The sequence below is a fragment of the Drosophila gunungcola genome, unplaced genomic scaffold (assembly GCF_025200985.1).
Source record: "Drosophila gunungcola strain Sukarami unplaced genomic scaffold, Dgunungcola_SK_2 000106F, whole genome shotgun sequence".
NCBI classification, from domain to species: Eukaryota; Metazoa; Arthropoda; class Insecta; order Diptera; family Drosophilidae; genus Drosophila; species Drosophila gunungcola.
The window spans coordinates 95919-116394 of record NW_026453268.1 but is presented as its reverse complement, the minus strand read 5'-3'; the positions used below and the strand labels follow the sequence as shown (position 1 = coordinate 116394).

The window sequence follows — 20476 nt, the reverse complement described above, 5'->3', positions numbered from 1 at the left end:
TGTATTGCATTTTAGGTAACTAAGATTTTTTTTATTTGGATTTTATATACTGGTGTCTTAAATTATGCAATTAAATTGCACTCAAAATATATGTTCCAAAACCTTTGTGATTAATTTTTATTTTATTTCGTTATGTGTTAGTAGAATATGCTATATGATTGCAAACTATTTAAATAATCAAAAACCTGTTAGATTTAGGTAAATTATATTTTATTCAATTTGATTTTATATAGATGTAAAATCTTTAATATTCTAATTTTATTAATAGATCCAAGGCCCAATTTCTTGATTTAAAAAATACAAACTAACAGAAAATGTACAAAATAGGAATACTGTAAAAACATTATGTAAATAATAAATAAATAAAAAAAAACAAAAAACACTTCAAATATCAATTTTTTCAATCGTAACTTATGACTGATTCGATTTGATTTTAGAAACTTGTAGATTTGGTTTCTTTATTTCCTTTGTATTTGTTAAGGCCAAATTCCTTACTTCAGAAATAAATAGTAACAGAATTTTAAAGAATATTTTAGTATCCTGGGGAAACATCGAAATATTTTTCCCAGTGTACGGGGTCGGAGGTTTTGCCGCTGCAGCGGCTGTCTCTTGTCATCGCAGCAACAAAACTACGCAGTCAAGTTGAAAGTTTAGCAACCCCCCACCACAGTTTCGGCGCCCTTTTAAGCTAAAAAGTAAACCAATTGTTAGTTTTAATGGAATTTATTGGGTAAATATTTGCTAAGCACAAGAAATTGCTTGTGAACATTTGTCGTCGTTTGGTTGATTTAAGATTAAAACTTTTTAAGGGCTGTCCGAGAGTGTGGGGGGTGACCACCCCAGTGGCATGCCAATCAAACCCAGTGCCTCAATGGCATTATTGCTTTTAATTTATTTTGAATTTCTTGCCGCCCTTCTGCCCATCTGCACACCCATCATGCGATGGCCTTTCTCTCCTTTTTCCTTTTTCCTGTTGTCGTTGTCGGCTCTGTTAAAAGTTTTCATTACTGTTTGTTAGTTGACGACGTCGCTTTTAGTTAGTAAACGTCTTTCTCCGCACCCCCGTCCCCGGCTTTTATGATTTATGCTCGACCAAGTTTTAAGACAGCTCCACCAGCAGCATGACAAAGCTTTTGTTATGCATCTTTTAATTTGGTCAATAAATGTCGTCCCAGGACTGGGTTTGATTAGGCCATGGGTTTATGGGTCGGGATAAATGCCGTTAGGGCCAATTTGCTCGAACACGTTCACTCATTAGTTTGCCATCCTCCATCCATGCTCCATCCGCCTTTAAAGCGATGGAGGCAGGTGCGGGGCATGGAGATTGTCCCTGTCAAACAATGGCCTTGAGGGACCTGTGGTCGACACTTGGTGGGTGGTTGTGTTTGGTGTTTAGGGCTAAGGTCGGATCAGGGAATTTCCCCCCTTCGTCACTGCTCGGATAGCTCGGAAACTTATTTCCAAAATCAAACAAGTATCAAAATTATGTGTTAAAAAAAATTAGTTCATAAATTGTTCGAGTTCATTGGTTCGGAACAAAACATGAAACAAATGCTTTAGCTATTGTTGGTTATTATTTTAATATCATGGAATTCTCCACGTTGAATTTTAAATTTGCCAATTGCTTGGTTTTAAATAGTATTAATTCCCCTAATAACCACATAACCACAGAAATCTCTAGGGTTTTTAAAGGCCTTCGACATGAGTCTTAAATGAATAAATGAATGTAATGAATCCCAAGGCCTTTTAGACTCCTAGTGATTTTAACATGTTGTTCCCATACTGATAAGCTATACTATTAGTAATTTCTTTTTATTTTATTTAGTTATTTAGTCAAACATGAAAACTTTCAATATTGCAAACTATTAAAATAATCAAAAACCTGTATCAAAAACCCTTGTATCACACTCGCGTAACAAGTGAGACAAACACAGTTGCCAGACTGTGGTACTAGACAAGGCAACTCACTATTGACCATGTTCTCCGCGTTGTATCTGTAAATACCTAAACGTTCATGGCTTACCAATGAAGTCGCCATCCAACATTTAGTGCCCCTACCCCGCCAAAGAATTGTCGACGGTGCTTATGTGCCCCTGGCACTTTGCTCAGCCTGTTGTTCAATTATTTTACAATCAACTTCTCTGAAAACATCAATAGGTATCGCCCAGGGGGTTCCACACAGCATGAACGTGTACCTGCCCCTTCCAGTTGACAATCTTATTGCTGCTGACAGTGCTGCACCAAGGCACTGAGAGAAAAACAGGGGCTTAAGAGCACTTACTACTTAGCATGTAAATATTTTAATTACAGATTCACGTTCGATCTAGAACTTAAAATTTATTTGTGTTTTTCGAATAAAGCAATTAGTGCGTTATTCCTTAGTTAAATTTTGTTAACCTGTTATGTTTAGTTTTTAGATATATAGTTGTAGCCAGTAAACATTGTTTTAGCGAATAAATAAATATACCTACATAGCTGTTTTTAAAAACATTGACTAGTGAGATACACATTAATAATAATAATAATAATAATAATAATAATAATAATAATAATAATAATAATAATAATAATAATAATAATAATAATAATAATAATAATAATAATAATAATAATAATAATAATAATAATAATAATAATAATAATAATAATAATAATAATAATAATAATAATAATAATAATAATAATAATAATAATAATAATATTAATAATAATAATAATAATAAGAATAGAAAGCAGCCCTACAACTGAATTTAATAATCACAATTTAATAACAAAACCTACATATTTTAAAATTGAGTTCAATAGTAAACTTCTTATAATCACTCTGCTTTATTGTTCATAACTACCATAAATATAATTTGTTGTAATAAAATATTTGCAATACCCATATCGATTTTTTCCATAATCGATAATTTGGAAATTGGAAACCTTATGGCGTGGAAGTACTTTTTTTCCAGTCTTTCTGAGGGCTCCTCTTCGGGGCGCACCTTTTGTTCGGCCTCTGACGACGATGCTGATTATATCGAGTCGCTGCCCCCTCTAACCCCTCCCCCTGGCCACGCCTCCGAGGGCACAAGCTCGCATTTGTTCCACTTATTCCACTTGAACGCTTCGTTAAGAGCAAACTTTCGCTCTAATGTTTTTCAGCGCGTTTCTTTTGTTGCCGCTGCCGCGTTGAACTGCTTGAAATGGCGGCCCGCCCAGGAATGTTGCTCGGGAAAACTTCTCCGCGGCGGCAATTGTCGAGGACAGCGGGAGATCGGGGACATGGGGACATCATCGGGATGAAGACAGGGACAGCGTTGCAAGGACGAAGCCGAGGACATGGACACGGGCACGGACACGTTCCACGCGAAGCCTATCAAGTGTAAGTACAACCAGTCGAAGGCACACGGGGCTGCACACGAGACGAAAACTTATCTAATTCTAAATTAATCTGGCGGAAGGAAAATTGGGAAGATGTATGCATATATAAGCCTCAAACACTTGAAAACGAACCATTTCGATCGACAAAAGAGCCAAAAACACCCTAAAATGTAGTTAAACAATCTTGAGTGTTGCCTTACAAAAACAGGTAAGTTTAGTTACTTCAAAGTAATTTTAATTGCAAAAAATTAAGAAAAGGTTTTTGTTTTTTGTTAGTCTATAATCATTTAATTATTTATAATCGTGCTCTTTCTGGAGCCGCAAGCTAAACTAAGCCTTTTTGGTATGACACCAGTCACGATAAAAAGTCATATTGACATAAAAAAAATAATATTTTTTTAAAAGATTCTTTTTTTCATATAAAATATTGATTTATAAAAAAGTAATGTAATCTAAAACACTTTTTAAATTATATCAACAGGCAGTATAAAAAGTTATTCCTCTATAAAAATGTTGTTTTATAAAGCAAGGAGTGTTTTATTTTGCAAAGTTCTTTATATAATAAAATGTTTTGCAATATGTTTAGAAGGTATTGAGCTTTTAAAAAATTCTGCCTTCTGATGAATATCTGTCTATGGTTCCGCTGATATTTTTCCAGACAGTGTGTTATATTAAATTAAATATTTATTTAAGTAATTTAAGTTGAGTTCCTTCAGGGATACATCATTTTAAAAAGAAAATAAATTGTAATGATCAGAACTATTGGCTTTCCTTATTTGTAATTTTAGTTTTCTATGTTTCTCACAAATCTTAAACTTTGCTAAGGCTTATGCTGTCTTTTTTCTTTTAATTTTTTCGCTGAGTGAGGGTGCTGGGACACCGGCGGAATGACAACGAGATGGAACCACCGCAAAGCGAGGCGACCTTGCCCTGCGATGAGTGGGCCGGCGTACGTGTTTCGCTTAACGATCGTCCAAGGTACTAGAACTGGATTCTAGTTCCCGGATCCTGGATTCCGAGTAACACAAGTCCAGCGAAGACCCCCGCCACCCGGCCAAGATTAGCCCGAACCTAAAACCCAGCGAAAGCGAACGACATTGACAAAGTTTGCACAAAAACGATGTCTGAACTGACAGCTAAGTTGCCGCTGGCGACAAACGGAAATCACCTGCAAGGACCCACCTTCCATCCTGCCCCCACCCCCCTCCTTTTCTTTACCTCATACCCTCATACCTCCCAGTGCAGAGCAGAAAATACCCCCTACGCTGTGCTCAACTTTTATGACAGTTTTCATTTGCTGCAGCCGCCGTTCGAGCTCTCCTCGTTTTTCCTGATTTTTTGCTATTTTTCCTGTGGCAGATCCTTGCGGTTGTTTCGGTTTTTAGTTTCCAGCGCATTGCTGCGGCAGCTTGTGTTTTGTTTACACGTCTTCTTTTTTCACCGTGTAAATGTTTTGACTTGGCCAAGTTAAAAGGGGACTGTGTGTGTGTGTGAGGGACGAGTGCCGCTGACAAGCTCGTCGTGTAATTTATGATTTATGCAATTCGGACTGACAGTTGCTGGCAGTCCTGGCTCGGCTATATAATTGCGACCCAAGCCCTTTTACCCCCCAGTTGTCGTGTGCAGTTGCTGTTCAAATTCCACTTCGTTTCGTTTGACTTTCGCTTTTTGAATTGGAATTATACAATTAAGTCGCCAGGTCCTCACAAAATCAGTTGTTTGGGGCAGCCAGGCGAAAGGCCGTCTCTTGGCGACCTATTTCTGGCCTGAATGCTGCAAATTATATAATTTACATAGTTACGAAGACAGCTCCATGTAAGCCAGATACTTGATATCAACGTTATTCGTGTCAACAAATAATTGATATACTTTTTGGAAGAACAAAACCGGCTTCCACATGAGTTTTAAATTAAATTATGTACATTAAAAATTAAACCAAAAAAAGTTGTATAAATAACAAAAATCAAAAATCACCATGTGTCACTAAAATATTTATAAACGTTATATATTGATTGAATTTAACTATAATTATATAGTTAGCTCAAATAAAAAAGCTCTATACATCTCTATATCTGCTCGTAGTCACAAAGAAAAAGACAAAATTAGCTTTTGTGTAATAATCCTATTTTTTGTCAACTTGTTAATCTATGCCTATAATAAGTGTTTTAATTTTAAACAAACCTTTTTTAACAAAGTTTTTTCAAAGGAGTTCTTTGTAGTATTACCTATAAAATCCAGACAATTCGTTAAACTTAGTTATGTTTATTCATCGTTATCATTGTCAAATTGGACTTCCTCCTGTTTTGCCCAGTTTGAATTAAAGAAAACTTTTTGGTCCTGTTTTCCCGATTGATAGCTCCTCAGGTGTAAGTAAATTACAAAAGGGTTAAAACTAGTCACATGAGAGAAGGACTTGAGACTTTTTTGATTGAAGGCGTTAAAATTCGCAGCAGAAAAGCGAGTTTTCCGAGGAATGAAGTCCGGTTTGGGCCATTGTTTGTTTTGGGGGCTTATGCTTTGGTTTCCGTTTGCCATAGTGTTGGCCCCATTTTACTGATTTTTCTTTGTCTGTCCGTTGCTGTTTAATAAAGCAATAAATAAGATGCACGACTGATGTCGGGGAAGTATTAGGATGAAGGGGGAAAGGCGGCCAGGCGCGTCGAGCACGTAAGGAAAAGCCAGAAAAGCCGGAAAAGTAAGGGGGCCCGGAGATTTAGCCTGAGCCTGATTGGCAAGATTGTTGGCACTCGATTGGCCCGGTGATGTGTTGTGCAATGTGTTTAAGGATGATTGATTGCGGGCCTTAACCAACTGGGCGTCTCAATATCTATAAATGCCCGTGACGACTACTCAATAGGTGAAGTTTTTCCAAATAAATCATTTTTTTGAACCAAAATAAGGAAATTAGAGTTAATAGTGAAGAACTACATTTGTTTATGGATATAATGCAGCCTATTCAGACTATTCGCAATGATGCAAGCGCAAGTCGAAGAAGTAGTAGTTACAAAAAATATAAATACATGAAACAGTATCTGAAAGAACATTTTGTTTAATTTTAAAAGTTGTTGGAAGAATTTCTTCCTTACCAACAATTTCTTAAGGAAATTATTTTAGATAGATTGATTCTGGCCAAGCTAAAAATATATTTAAGATTATGTTTTATTTTGGAAAAGAGAAATGTCTGTACACTTTCAATGCTGTAATTGTCCACAGAGTGTCTTACAACCCATTAAAGTGCTTATTTAAATGAAACTCTTGCGTATTTTTATACACTTCCAAAACCTTTGTCGAATACATAGGAAATTGAATCCTTTTTATGGGAAAATATTTAGAATATTCTAAAGTTTGTATCGGCCCTGTCTTAGCATACTCCTAAATAAAACAAAACCTAAGCTAGCTATATTATTTAATGCCAAAGGTAAAGCACCATCGGTACCAATTACTGTTTGGCTTATTATTAATGATTAGTAATTTGGAATTTTGTGTTTTGTGAATCTAGTCATAGTTTAATCCGTTTAGATAACCATACAAAGACAGAAGGATGTTGAAAATAACGTGTAAGTAAGATTGGCTTCACGCAAATACTTTCAATTTGAATTCAAATACACTTTTTTCTTCAAGTTGAACCTTGTTTTTTTTATCCTTGCAGAGGGTAATATAATTTCAGTCAGAAATTCGCAACGCAGTGAAGGAGACGGTTCCGACCCTATAAAGTATATATATTCTTGATCAGCATCACTAGGAGAGTCGATCTAGCCATGTCCGTCTGTCCGTCCGTCTGTCCGTCTATCAGTCTGTCCGTCTGTCCGTCCATCTGTCCGTCCGTTTCTACGCAAACTAGTCTCTCAGTTTTAAAGCTAACTGCATGAAACACTCTCAAAAGCCGTCTTTCCATTGCAGGTAGTATATAAGTCGGAAAGAGCCGGATCAGACGACTATAGCATATAGCTCCCATAGGAACAATCGGAAAAATAAATTTAAAAATTTATAACTTTGCTGTTTTTTAATATTTTCTTAGTTCTTCGACATAAAATAATGGTTAAATATATCATATTTACGTTTTAAATTTCATCAAAATCGGACGACTATAACATAAAGCTCCCATGGAAACAAAAAAATATTGAAAAAATAATAATTTTAAAAAATTAAATTTTTATTTAATTTAATTTTAAGAAATTCTTTTGGCCTAATTTATAATTTGATAGTTCAGAATTACGCTTTTAATTTTATTAAAATCGGAAAACAATATCATATAGCTGCCATAGGAACTATCGAATAATTAAGCTGCAAATCATCATAGCTTAAAGTTTTTAAACATATAGGCAAGTAAATCATAATTTTAATGTTTTCAAAAATATTATATTTTTGTAATAGCTGCAAGGGTGTATGAACTTCAGCTTGCCGAAGTTTGCTTCCTTTCTTGTTTTTTTTTTTAATGTAAGAGCACACTGTGTAATGGTCGTGTTCTCGCACACATCACTGGAGTCCACTAGTCAGAGAGTAGAAAGTAGTCATTTGGGGCACTTTCCCTCTTTCACCAAATCGGTTATTCCGTTGACCCTCGTTTGAGTTTCCTGTCGGGCTATTTTGTATCGAAGCCAAGAATGCTAATAAAATGTAAGCAAAACAAAGCTGCACAAAGGGGTGCGGCATCGTGTGCTGAAAGCCAATAAATATGCAAAGATAACGAAATAGCCCTCAAAGGGGGCGTGGCACTCGTACCTGGGCAGATAGCTCATACATATCCCATATGGCTACGCATTTTTTGATGCGAATATACTACGGGTAGGTGTATATGTGTACATATATCTGAGAATGTTCCGGCGTGTGGGTGGATACATATTTGTTATTTGTATTTGCTTTAAATCACTCATACGCAACGTTTTGCATTTTGAATAATTTATCATTCTGTTGCGAAAACGCTTTTCCATTGCCTGCCAGCTGGCTGTGAAGGCTTCGAATTCTGGTATGAAGATGGAGATGGAAATGTGTATATAATATATCGTATATCGTATATAGGATATGGAGCTGAGCGATGCAAGTCGCATGAATTTTTCATACAGACACGCAAAAAATATTACTCATACGACTCATCGGTCACACAAATTGTCTTTGCAGCGGCAGGGCCATAAAAAGCCAAGAAGAGTTTCGCTGCCAGCGGAATAAATATGAAAATTTCAAGGAAATTAGCATAAGAAGGCCATCAATGGCGCGTTCGCAGAATTTATGGTTGGCCAGGATTGTTTGATTTGCCAGGGTTTCTGCTAATGACACTCACAGGACACGTTCCAGGATGCGTCGGCAACAGCTTTTCATAAACCGCAAGTGTCCGATCCTAACGAGCTAAACGGTGACTGGGTAAGTGGGTGGGTGTCCTCTGAGTGGGTGGCCAAATGGGGGGGGGGGGGGGTTTAAGTCCTTTCCGGCAGGTGGTTGTTATCCCTTGTTGTCGGCTGCCGCCCCTCCCCCCTTCGTCACCGCCTTGCTTTCCGGCTTCAATTGCCGGTGGCGTCGAAAATTCGTAAGCGAAATTGAATGAAATTGTCCGGGCCACAACAACAGCACGATGAAAAAATAATAATAATAATAATAATAATAATAAGCGGGCCCCCGCCCCCTTTTGCCACCCTGATCGGGGCACGTAACGCAATTTCGTTAATATTTTATTTTTTTTTGTTTAAGCTGCGAGCGAGGGAAATTGTATTTAAATGCCTCGATGGCCGCGCCTCAACCTTTGATCCGGCACATTAAGGTGCAGGGATAGATATAAGGTGAAGCAATCACCGGGCACGTAAATCAAAAACCATTGACGAAGATAAACGACGCCGATATAGGGTGCCCACCACCTGCCGACCCGCGTACATATGTCACCTGGCAACCCTAAAAACCCTCTGTAATTGCCGCATCCGAAACAATTTATTCTGTATTATTGGGTTTTTTGTTTGTTGTGCTGCTTACCTCGGGAAATACATGAATACGGAATTCATTGCACATTTGCATATCCATTAGTCGAAGACTATTAGTCAAAGGTTGTATTTATTTGGAACCCCATAAAGTTTGCCCGCTTAAATTGAAGATCTCTGAACTTAGTAATTTGACTCAGGTATTCTGGTGTAATATACGAAAGCGTTCTCCACTTTATTTATTGATGGAATGCTTAATTTTTGCTGATTTACTTAAGATGAGAGAATTGATACCTGATCTCTAGTTTGTACAACATTATGGAGATAATAGTAAAATATCTATAAGAAAAAAATCTATAAAGGAATTGAAACGATTTTAGTTGAAAATAACTTAATGATCCTCAGGGTGCCACAGAAATCACTATAACTTTGACATTGCCTAAAAATAAACCACAATATGTTTAAGGTCCAAATATACGAAAGCTACGGTTTTGTTTTTAATGCAAACTTGTGTCACTTCAAAACCTTAGTGATTTGTGTGGCATTTGTTTTTTTTATTTATTTGTTATTTTCTTTAACTAATCAATTCGATTTTTCCCTCTGTAAAATATGAGTTGCTTATGAATTCGCGATGGGAAAGGGTCAGCACACTTCAGATCATTACCTGGTTTCCTTTTGTACCCGCATAAACACATTTTTGTCGCGTTTCCCCTACCAGCTAAGTAGTCGCTGGAAATTTGACAGGTGGCACATGGGCGAACCATTGTTGTTGCCACCTGCGTTTTTCCGGCTGCCATGACAGTCCTTTTGGCTCAACTTTTTGACTTTCAGTTTCGGTTTCGCTTTCGATCGAATGGATTTTATGTCGGCGCGCCCCGTCAAGCGCATAGCGAAAAATATTAAACATTTCTTTGATTGATTTGCTTTTAGCCAGCAGTGTGCCACGCCCACATCCGCCTCCTGCCAAGCGCCTCAGAAAAAGCGATGACAACACACGTTTTCAACAGATGGAAAATGTGATTTTTTTCGCTTATATTTATTTTGTTTTCTGATTGAATGGGCGCATGGCGACGTCTTTGTGTGGGGGCGTGGTCCTGTGGGCGTGGCAATTGATATGTTCAAAGCGTTTCTCCTTAAAGTAACGCCCTCAAAACTAACGTCCCAGGAAAAGTGATTTTTTAATGAGTCCAAACGACTTTGTGCAGGCTGAGTATTGCAACTAATTTAATGAATGCACTACGAATTCCCTTTTTGGCACAGATTTTTCGGGCGAATCTGGGAGAGGGTTCATTTGGTTGACATTCCTTAACTTTTTTGCGAGGGAAAGCCAAAAGTTCTGCTTTATTTCTCCTCCCGATTCAGTTGCTTTTAGCCTCTGTGCCGTTGAACAAACAAACAGACAGTCAAAGCAGTCAAAAAGTGGGTGGGCGTGGCATTCGCACACAAAAAGTCGAAACACAATTTTTAAATTTATTTCTGTGCGTGGAGGAAGGCTTTAACTTTCGCCAAAGCGAAAAAAGCACAAAAAAATAAAGAAAAGTTTTTCACCGGCATTGGGAAAGTGCACGGCAAAAAATGTTCACTCAAATATGCACAGAAAATATATATTTACATATCTATATTTGCGGCTATCAGGCTGAAATTTGATTAATTCGTTTATTTCATCAATCGCTTATAACGATTTTAAAATAATCTCGCAGCAATAAAAACCTTCTGCAATGAATGTTATAAAAATATATTGACTCGTCAAAGTTAGTTTTTTCGTTATGTTTAAGGAGGTTTATGTAAAGAATAAAGAATAGCAAGCAAAAGAATATATAATTATAATAAAGTATATATAAAATAAGAACGAAAAAATAACTTAAGTGCACACCAATCAAGTTCACAAAAATATTTGTTTATAATTGGAAATATACCAAAAAAAAATATCACAGAAATTGAATGACAAAGAGTACAGCTAATAACATTTTTTTCGCCGTGCCTTCAGCATATTTCTTTTTCAGGCCGCACGAATGAAAGCGAAACGAAAACGCATGGAAATCGCGGTGGCAGCCGGGGAAAATGGGCGCCCAGGTGATGGACCCACTGCGGTGTCCATTCGGATAACAAAAGGCCAAAGATTGGATATGGGGTTGAAAAAGGATGCAAAAAGGCTGCAAGACTCGGCGGAACAGCGGAAACGGAACTGACGAAGGACGAAGGACGAGGTCGGAGTGCAGCGAAACCTCACACGCTAAATTGCATTTTCAATTGTTGCGGCGCAAAAGAGTGAACTGGAGTGGAGTGGAATGGAGGTTTGGTTACAGCTGGCAGTGACAATTTACTTGTAAAATCAACCGCAACAATTTCAATTGCAGTGGCCCAGCTACAAACGGGGGTCAGCTTGTGCCCCCTGGACCAGCTTCTCCAAAAAGAACAGTGGTTATTTTTAACAAATTCGGTGGAGTTTTTTTTAAACAAACAAGTTAACAAAGCTCAAACTATAGTAAAAATGGCAACGACATCAGCCACACAAATATTTTCTACATAAAAATAAAGCAATATAATTTTAATTTGAATACACCATACATCCAGTAAAAAATCATGGAAAATCCAAATATTTTCACTTTGAACTAAATATTTTCGGTACCGATTTAGCCTCGCAACACCCCGCGCTTACAAAAAAGTGTGTTACACTTGCAATTTTAGTTTTAAGTATGAAAAAATGTAGTTTTAAATGAAAAAAAAAAAAAAAATCTACATTTTTTCTAATGGATAAACAAACCAACTATGTTAATAATTACATTATCATGTTTCTGTTTATTTGAAGTAATTTTATAATTTGAAGAACAATGTTACATTCAAATATTTTAATGTTTGATTTTACTATGAGGTTTTTCCCTAAATAAATCATTTTTTAAAAAAATTGCATTGTGACGAAAAAATAACTAATTTAACTTTTTGCTTCCCTTCTAATCCGTTTTTCTAATAACATACAAGAATGATATTTTAATAATTATATTGAGCATTCCATTAAATGTTTTTTTGGGATAAGAGCTAAAGTAATTGTTTACTTTTCTAGAACAAAGATACATTTTGTTGCAAAGTATCTCGCTATGCATCTCAGCAGAAGTGGTCTTCAAGATTTCTGTCAAGTGATTTTCTTAACCAAACAAGCATTTAAAATACGACAGAATTTCATCTTGCCGTATGCCACTTGAAAAACAGCTGAGGACAAAATCAATATTTTTGGAAGCCATTCGAACTCTTGTGGTTTTGGCCACTGTACCTGGGCAACTGGCTCCTGGCTCCTCAGTCATCTTGGTCACGATGTCGTTGTCGTTGCCGTTGTCCCTTCTGCGGCTGTGGTCATTGCTCAGGACATTGACTATTCAATTGATGCAAATCGATGCGCATTGCCCACCCACCCACACATACACACGCTCACCCACACAATTACACACTAATGAACTACATGAAATGAGGATTTGGAGCACCCATTTCCCCGAGTTCCACTTTCCACTTTGCAGCCTGCAGCCATTGGGATTCTGCGGTGTGAAAGGAGCCTTGACTTGCGGTCGTCGGATCTCGAAGACCGCAAATGACATGCTCCTTCAGTCAGCCCTATTATCCACCACCCACCACCCACCACCCATTTGGCACCCACCATCCAACACCACCCACCAAAAACCACCCACGCAATGTTAAGCAGAGGCTTTGTTAATAAACATTCGGATGCCGCCAAATCGCGTTTGCTAATGAATTGCAAAGGGAAATTTTAATGTCGCCTGATTGCCCTGGCATCTCGCATTCTGAATCTCGTAGGAATTGGCCTAGTACAAAGGATGGGTTGCAAATGTGGCCAATTTTCAACGGCAATGAGTTGGTTTCCATTAGAAGACTCCCTAGATAAAACGTTAAGCCATGGCATATAAATTAACAGTTAACTTACTTTATAATTAAAACCAATTTATAAAATAAATTTTGTTCTTAAATTTTAAGGTATGCTTAAAAGTATGCTATGGTACATTAGGCATTGATTTTCAACATTTCCCCATTGGACTATTGGATTTTTAAATATATAATTGCATACTTTTAGACACTTTCAAAAGACCCCTGAAGAACTTTATTTCAACGGTAGGCAATATACAAAAAACCAAGAAAGGAAGCAAACTTCGGCGTGCCGAAGTTCATATACCCTTGCAGCTATTTTAAAAACAAAATACTCTTGAAAACGTTAAAATTATGATTTACTTGCGTGTATGTTTAAAAACATTGAAGCTATGATGATTTTCAGCTTAATTATTCGATAGTTCCTATGGCAGCTTTACGATTGTTCCTATGGGACCTAAATGCTATAGTCGTCTGATTTTGATGAAATTTAAACCGTAATTCTGAAATATTTAACCAATACTATATCTCGAAGCACTAAAAAAAAAAATTTTAAAAAACCAAGGGTATCATTTTTTTATTTATTTTTTCGATTTTTTTTTTCATCAAAATCGGACGACTTTATCATATAGCTCCCATAGAAATAATAAAATTATATAAAATAACTATCTAATAATTGAGCTGCAAATCATCATTGCTTCAATGATTTTAGACACATACGTAAGTAAAGCATAATTTTAATGTTTTCAAAATATTTAATTTTTGCAATAGCGGCAAGGGTATATAAACTACGGCTTGCCGAAGTTTGCTTCCTTTCTTGTTTTAAATTTATTTTTCCGATTGTTCCTATGGGAGCTATATGCTATAGTCGTCCGATCCGGCTCGTTCCGACTTATATTCTACCTGCAATAGAAAGACAACTTTTGGGAAAGTTTCATGCAGATAGCTTTAAAACTGAGAGACTAGTTTGCGTAGAAACGGACGGACAGACGGACGGACAGACGGACGGACAGACGGACAGACGGACATGGCTAGATCGACTTTCCTAGTGATGCTGATCAAGAATATATATACTTTATAGGGTCGGAGATGTCTCCTTCACTGCGTTGCAAACTTCTGACTGAAATTATAATACCCTCTGCAAGGGTATAAAAACTATTCAGCTCAAAAAAATTAGTTTAGAAAAGGCACAGCTTTTCTAAATATAATTATATAATATAACATTTAAATTGATACAGTCCTTTTCACATTTCCAGCTAAAGTTGTACTTTCAAATTGCCTAAAGCATTGATAGAATAAATTTAGAAATTCGCAGCATTTGAATGTGCTTTCCGAATAAATTTCCCCCAGAGCGATACTTCGACCCACCAATTTTAAATTGAATTTGGAGCGGATAATGAAGCACTATACCATACTTTATGGCGCCATTTATTGTTTTGCATAAAAACTAGCTTGAAAATTGTTAAATCGCATGGAAAATTGTGGCCATTAAGAAGCATGTGCAAGCTGCATGAGACCCTCTGAAAAGTGAACTTGTTCACTCTGCGGCTGTCGTGTGCTGATATAATTCATGGACTAACATCTTCTGAGTAATTAGGCGTCTGGGAGGAAATCAACTGATGTCTGAGTAACGGGAGATCGGGGTGAACGGCGAGTAATAAATGGCAGGCTGCTCGGCCTGTGATTAATTACACAGTATTTAGCCAGCTCATCAGCTTCGATGACCAACGCACTTCGCACTTAGTTTATCGAAAGTAGCCCATGCCACAAATGCATACATCACGTTGGGACTTTGGCTAGCACAGTCGGTTATACATATATGGATATTTCGGGACAGAAAACCATAAGTCTCCAGTGAAATCTGGATAACTGCCAGTCAGGCAGCTGGTACTGCTTATGGGAGTAAATAAAGCTAAGTAATGAGAAAGCTAATTAAATCGAATGCTTGAGTAATATGTTCAACTCACTGCTAGTCATAAATAATCCCTGAATAAATAGTACTGATGGTTAAGGAATTGACATTTTAAGATTTGCCTATCATGTTTATTATTGTTGTTCATTTTTTGCGAAAATTTGAAAAACTGAAAAATTGTTAACTGTGAATGCAAATTTATTGACAATTTAATGGCGAATTCCGTGGTGTATGACATTCCATCTATTGACCATTATTTCTTAGCGTTTTGATAGAAAAACTGATTTTTTAGGTGTTTTTTTTTTTTTTGTTTCCGTTATTTATAGTTTCCCAGTGTCATAATCATGTATCTTATATACTGCATTATTCACAAGGTTTTTCATTATGTTTTCTGAATTTAAATAATGTATATATAAGGTTACATTGTTCCTTATTTACTAATTGGTAATTGGTGCCAGTGAACGGTCATTTATGCCGTATGTTAATTAAAGTTTGGTTTCGTGTACAATTATACAATCTTTTTTATTAAATACTTTAAAAACATTTTTAATTAATTTTTACATACAATTGATTTATATTTCACCGATCTACATTTTAATTCTCGAAATGATTATTGATTAAAACGCCAAAACAATGAGTTAAACTATTCTTAAAATCAAACTGAAGGATTGAAACACAATAAGCGTTAGTTAACCAAAACTAAATAATACTCTTAGGAAATCCTTTAAAATTTAAGTTAAAATACAAATTAAAGCTTAAACCAAATTATTTAAAATGCCCACAGCAATTATTCCGCAAGCCTTTAAGGTGGCTTTCGTATGAAAACAGTATAAGGAAAGTTTTTGCCACCGTGCAGACAGAAGTAGATGGAAAATCAGAAACAAGCTCTGACAGCAGCCAGAATGACTTCTGATATTAAATATTCCGGGGCTATAATTTCCCCTTTGTAATTCAATAGTTTCTGACGGCAAAAATGAAAAGCAACAGAAATAGCTTGGGAATAATTGATACCAAGACGGCACTGTACTTAATTGTCGCTTGTTTGCCTGAGACTCGTAATTAGCTGGACGCGTCCATTACTAGAGCTTGGTAAAAACCCCCCTTCAGAGGCTGAATTTCCCACGACGAGCACCCCTTTTACCCCAACTCCCAGAAAAATAGAACTCCTGGGACTAAAAGAACTGTGAGCGGAACTCGAGCTTCAAGTCATTCATTCACTTTGTCAAACTGAAATTAAAACGGGAAGCGAGCGGCGAAAACTTTTTTGGGGCAACAACAACAAAATGGGGGGGGGGGGGGGAGGGGAGGGGGGTGGGGGGAACAGGACTCGAACTAGGACTTGCAGGACGCCACTCACCTAATAAGCCAGCAAAGCGTAAAAATTTTGAAAGTTTTATGGCCGCGCGACACTTGAGGAAAAACTTGCTAAAAGGCGGGGGCGACGTCACTCATACGCAGCGTTGTACCGAACGAAACGGAACAGAGCACAGAACGCAGAGCACAGCGAAACGCAGAACTCAGTACGCAATGCCGAGCGAAACATTCGTCCCGGCTGTGTTTTCGCATTGTTTTCTGATTTCGCTAGCCGGCTGCCCGAGCGAAGGTTGAAAGTTCAGAGTTTAATTTGCTAATTGTTTAACAGCTGCAACAGCAACAGCATCGAAAGTCGAACTGCAACTGCAGCGCAGCTGCGTTTCATAATGAAAAGTCGGCTAGGAACGGGACGATGGGGATTGGGCTTACAACTTTTCACTCAGCCCTCGGGGCTGGGGCTAAAATCCAAACCAAAAACGACAAGCGACAGCTGCCGTCAGCACACTGGCACGCCCCCTTTCCGGGGGCGGTTTGGAAGGCGTGGCACAACTGCAGCACCGCCGCACTCGCCGCCCTGTCAAGCGTAACGCCTTTTGACAAGTTTGCACTGCAAAACTTTTACTTTTTATTCCCTCTCGTTCCTTTTTGGTCAAGTACTTTAAAAATTATTATGCGAAGCTTCCACCCCGCATCCCCGCGGCATTTTGGTGCGTACTCACCGTGCGATTGCCCAAATTCTTGACGCGGCAGGTCAGCTTCACCGTCTTGCCGACGAGTCCTGTGATATTGGTGCCTATGGTCGTGTCGAAGGTCGGTCCTCCGGTTCCGGGCGTCGGCAAATCCTGCAGGAAGTCTGTGAAGAAGCGCTTCGAGGCGCCGTCCGTGCAGCCTGCAAGTGGGGAAAACAATTTAGTTGGGCTCAAAGGTTGCGAGAAGGGGGGAGAACTAATCAACTCAACTCCTAAGCAGAGAGGGGCATAATATTGGACACCAGTTTGCAAGGCACTGCACGAGGCATACAGTTGCGGTCAAAATAATAGCAGACTTTGGCTTTGGGAAATATCAATCAAAAATAGTCTGGAAGCAACTTTTGATCATTTATATATAACATAAACTAAATGGGGCAAATAAAACAAATCCACCCTAATCATAGGTATTATATTTTTAAATATTTTTATAAAGTTTGGTAAAATAAATATTTTTTTAAATTTTTAATTTAATAATTTGATTGGTATTAAAAACATTTTTATTGCAATACAAATTGCAGATGAACGGCGATTATTGGGTTTTTTCTGCCCAAAAGTGAATTTTAAAATAATTATTAATTATTATCAGGAATTATTATTAATTATAATTATTTTCTAATACTACTTATATTGAGACCGCATTTGTATATAGATATATGCAAGCATAAATCTTTTTAATTCGGGCTAGGCCGTTAAAATCTTTTTAATTTACATTAAAAATATTCGAATTTGTATTATTATTCCGTTTTTCAAAACAAGATCATATTCCGTCATTCTTTGCATATTAAATTGATAGGAATCGTACAAAAAAAACCCTTTCTCCTCTTGCTATAGATTAAAACAAAAAAAAAACTGATTGTTATCCTGTAGCTTTAACTATGTATAAGGCCCAATGTAATGAGAAATAAACATTTACCCCAATATTTTTAGATTTTCATATATAGTCTTTTCATAAATTTTTTCTAGAAGTAATACTTAAATGCAAGGATAGTAATTTAGAGTAAATAATTTACCTTAGTAAATTGTTTACCCTCAATTAGAATAAGTTATTCTGGGGGCGTCTTAAATATAATAATACTATCTATATTTGGGTAATCTATGGTCATCTGTAGTCTTCCCCATTTTAGCCAGCAGACAGCAGTCTTTTCAATTCAATATGTTTTTAATATTCCTGCTATTGATCTCAATAGTTAATAGAAACGAACTTGCCCAAAGATAGCACCGCATTCACAATTGGCAAATAGAGGCCAGCAAAAAAGGCCAAACGGTATTGATATGTTATATGAATGCATATGCGGGTTGTTCGACTGACTACTCTATAATTAACAAAACCCGTCATGGCTTTCGAGCACCGCAATAATACTTATAACAACGACCTGCATGGGCACATGACAGCCATGACGGGCTTATGTCGAAAATTACAAAGAGCCACCCCTCCACACTTTTCAAAAATCCCAGCCCTCAAATGACTCGAAATGACAGGTGGGCGTGGCCGGCGAATGGCTGGGAAAATGGTTTTCTTGTCGGATTCTATTCGTCTTCATTGCATTTGCGGCGCACACCTCTTCATTACTTGTGGCTCAGACATTTTTCCTGGAAATGCGAATGCATTCGTGTTGCTGTCGTGTCTCGGGTAATAATTTAAAAATTAGTACAACCGAAGCACCCTGGCCCAAAACCCTTTGAGCTTGCCCCTACTCCAAAGCCCCGGGGGCATTGAAAAATGCACTTAACAAGTGTTGTAAGTGTCCCACATGACAGTGTGTGTGTGTGTGTGTGTGTGTGTGTGTGTGTGCGAGGGAGTGTGTGTTTTCATGTGGGTATGGATGTGCGTATAAACTATGGGCATGGGTATGGGCATGGGCATGTAATGCCTAGCCAGGGCCATTTGTTGACAGCGTCATGTGGCGTTAATTGCCACTTTACAACGAGTGGCAATTTGGTGCCGATCGAAAGGCGGCTCTCTATACACACCCGCACTCCCACACACACTCCCACACACAGCCTACACACACATAAGCAGATTCCGCAGGACCAGCATATAATACATATATAAGCAAAACATGTATGTACTCTTATGAGCACGCGAAAAAATGCTATCACTTTCTTATTGCCATATCCAATTTTCAAACACAGTGGTTATTGTTCGTGCAGTTTGAATCTACTTGATGTTTTTTTTCAATGGCTGATACACACTCTTCAAGATTTTTAAAGCATATATCAATTGGTTATAAGCACTCAACAATTCATTCAACAAATTTTCTATACTTGGTTTACTTAAATCATTGAATTTATATATTTTATGTATATTTGTGAGTTATTAATTCAAGAAGATGTTTTGTGGTATATATTGAAGACATTGTCGGCCCTTAAATATTCATTAAATATGTTCAATGTGTTTATTTTTATATTATTAAAAAGTAAGTAAGAATTGATTAATTTATTGTAAACATTCATTCAATTAATGCTCTCTTATTTAATCACAATCATTGTATTCACAAAAAAAACTATATTTGTAGTGTTGTAAATATGTAAAATCAAAATGTTGTAAGCATCCCCAATTGAGAAAACAAAGCGTGACTTTATTTGTAAACGCAAGTAACCAAAATTAGGCTTTCGAGTGCCATTGATATAAATTGAATTGAAAAGCCAACACAAAGCAGTCTTTAATATTATCTTAAAGTCCCCTCATATATATCGAGCTAACGACAAGTGTTTTTCTTTCTGTGCATCTCCAATAAGCACATATACAAGCTGGCGAGTACACAGCTGTTGCTCCTCCTCTCGTGTATTTTCCCACAGCTTTTCTCTTTGAATCGCAGTGCAACAAGGAAAGCAAAAAAAGAAAAGCTGAATTGCGGAAGAGCGAAAGAGTGAAAGAGTGAAAGGACCAGAGCAAGCAGCAGCGAAAGGCGAAAATTACTTAATGAAAATGGCTCCGAAAGGCAATTAATTAAATGATAAACGCCCATATTATATGCCCAATAGCTTGTTTGTTGTTCTGTAAGCAGTTTATGTAACATGGTGTACTCCTTGGTGCGAATATTCTGCGATGACTGCCGCGGGGAAGCAACTTGGGCCCAAGTGCCGCTGGCCAGATAAGTTTCGCCCCGAAACCGGCAAAACCAGAGCGCACAAACTCACAAACGCACACACTTTGCCAGCTTCCGTTCCGTGAACAAATAAATAGCGCACATCCTGCCGCCTGACCATCTCCGAAATGCCACTTGCAACGTGCCGCCGGCAACCTGAAACCAGACACTGCGCTGTGCAACCTGCAATGTGCAACTTGCAACTTGCAATATGCAGTGTGCAGTGTGCAATGTGCAATGTGCAACAGCAACCTGCAACAGACTTCACTGTGC

General features: G+C 37.5%; 1 protein-coding gene across 4 annotated transcripts in view; it reads right to left on the bottom strand.

The window, feature by feature from the left end:
- LOC128265264 (zwei Ig domain protein zig-8) overlaps positions 1–20476 on the bottom strand; it is a 122641-nt gene that overhangs the window by 30342 nt on the left and 71823 nt on the right. For all 4 annotated transcript variants that reach the window (XM_053001147.1, XM_053001146.1, XM_053001149.1 and 1 more), the window contains one exon: positions 17085–17254. In XM_053001147.1, the coding sequence (XP_052857107.1) occupies positions 17085–17254 (170 nt within the window). The remainder of the gene's footprint in view (positions 1–17084; positions 17255–20476) is intronic.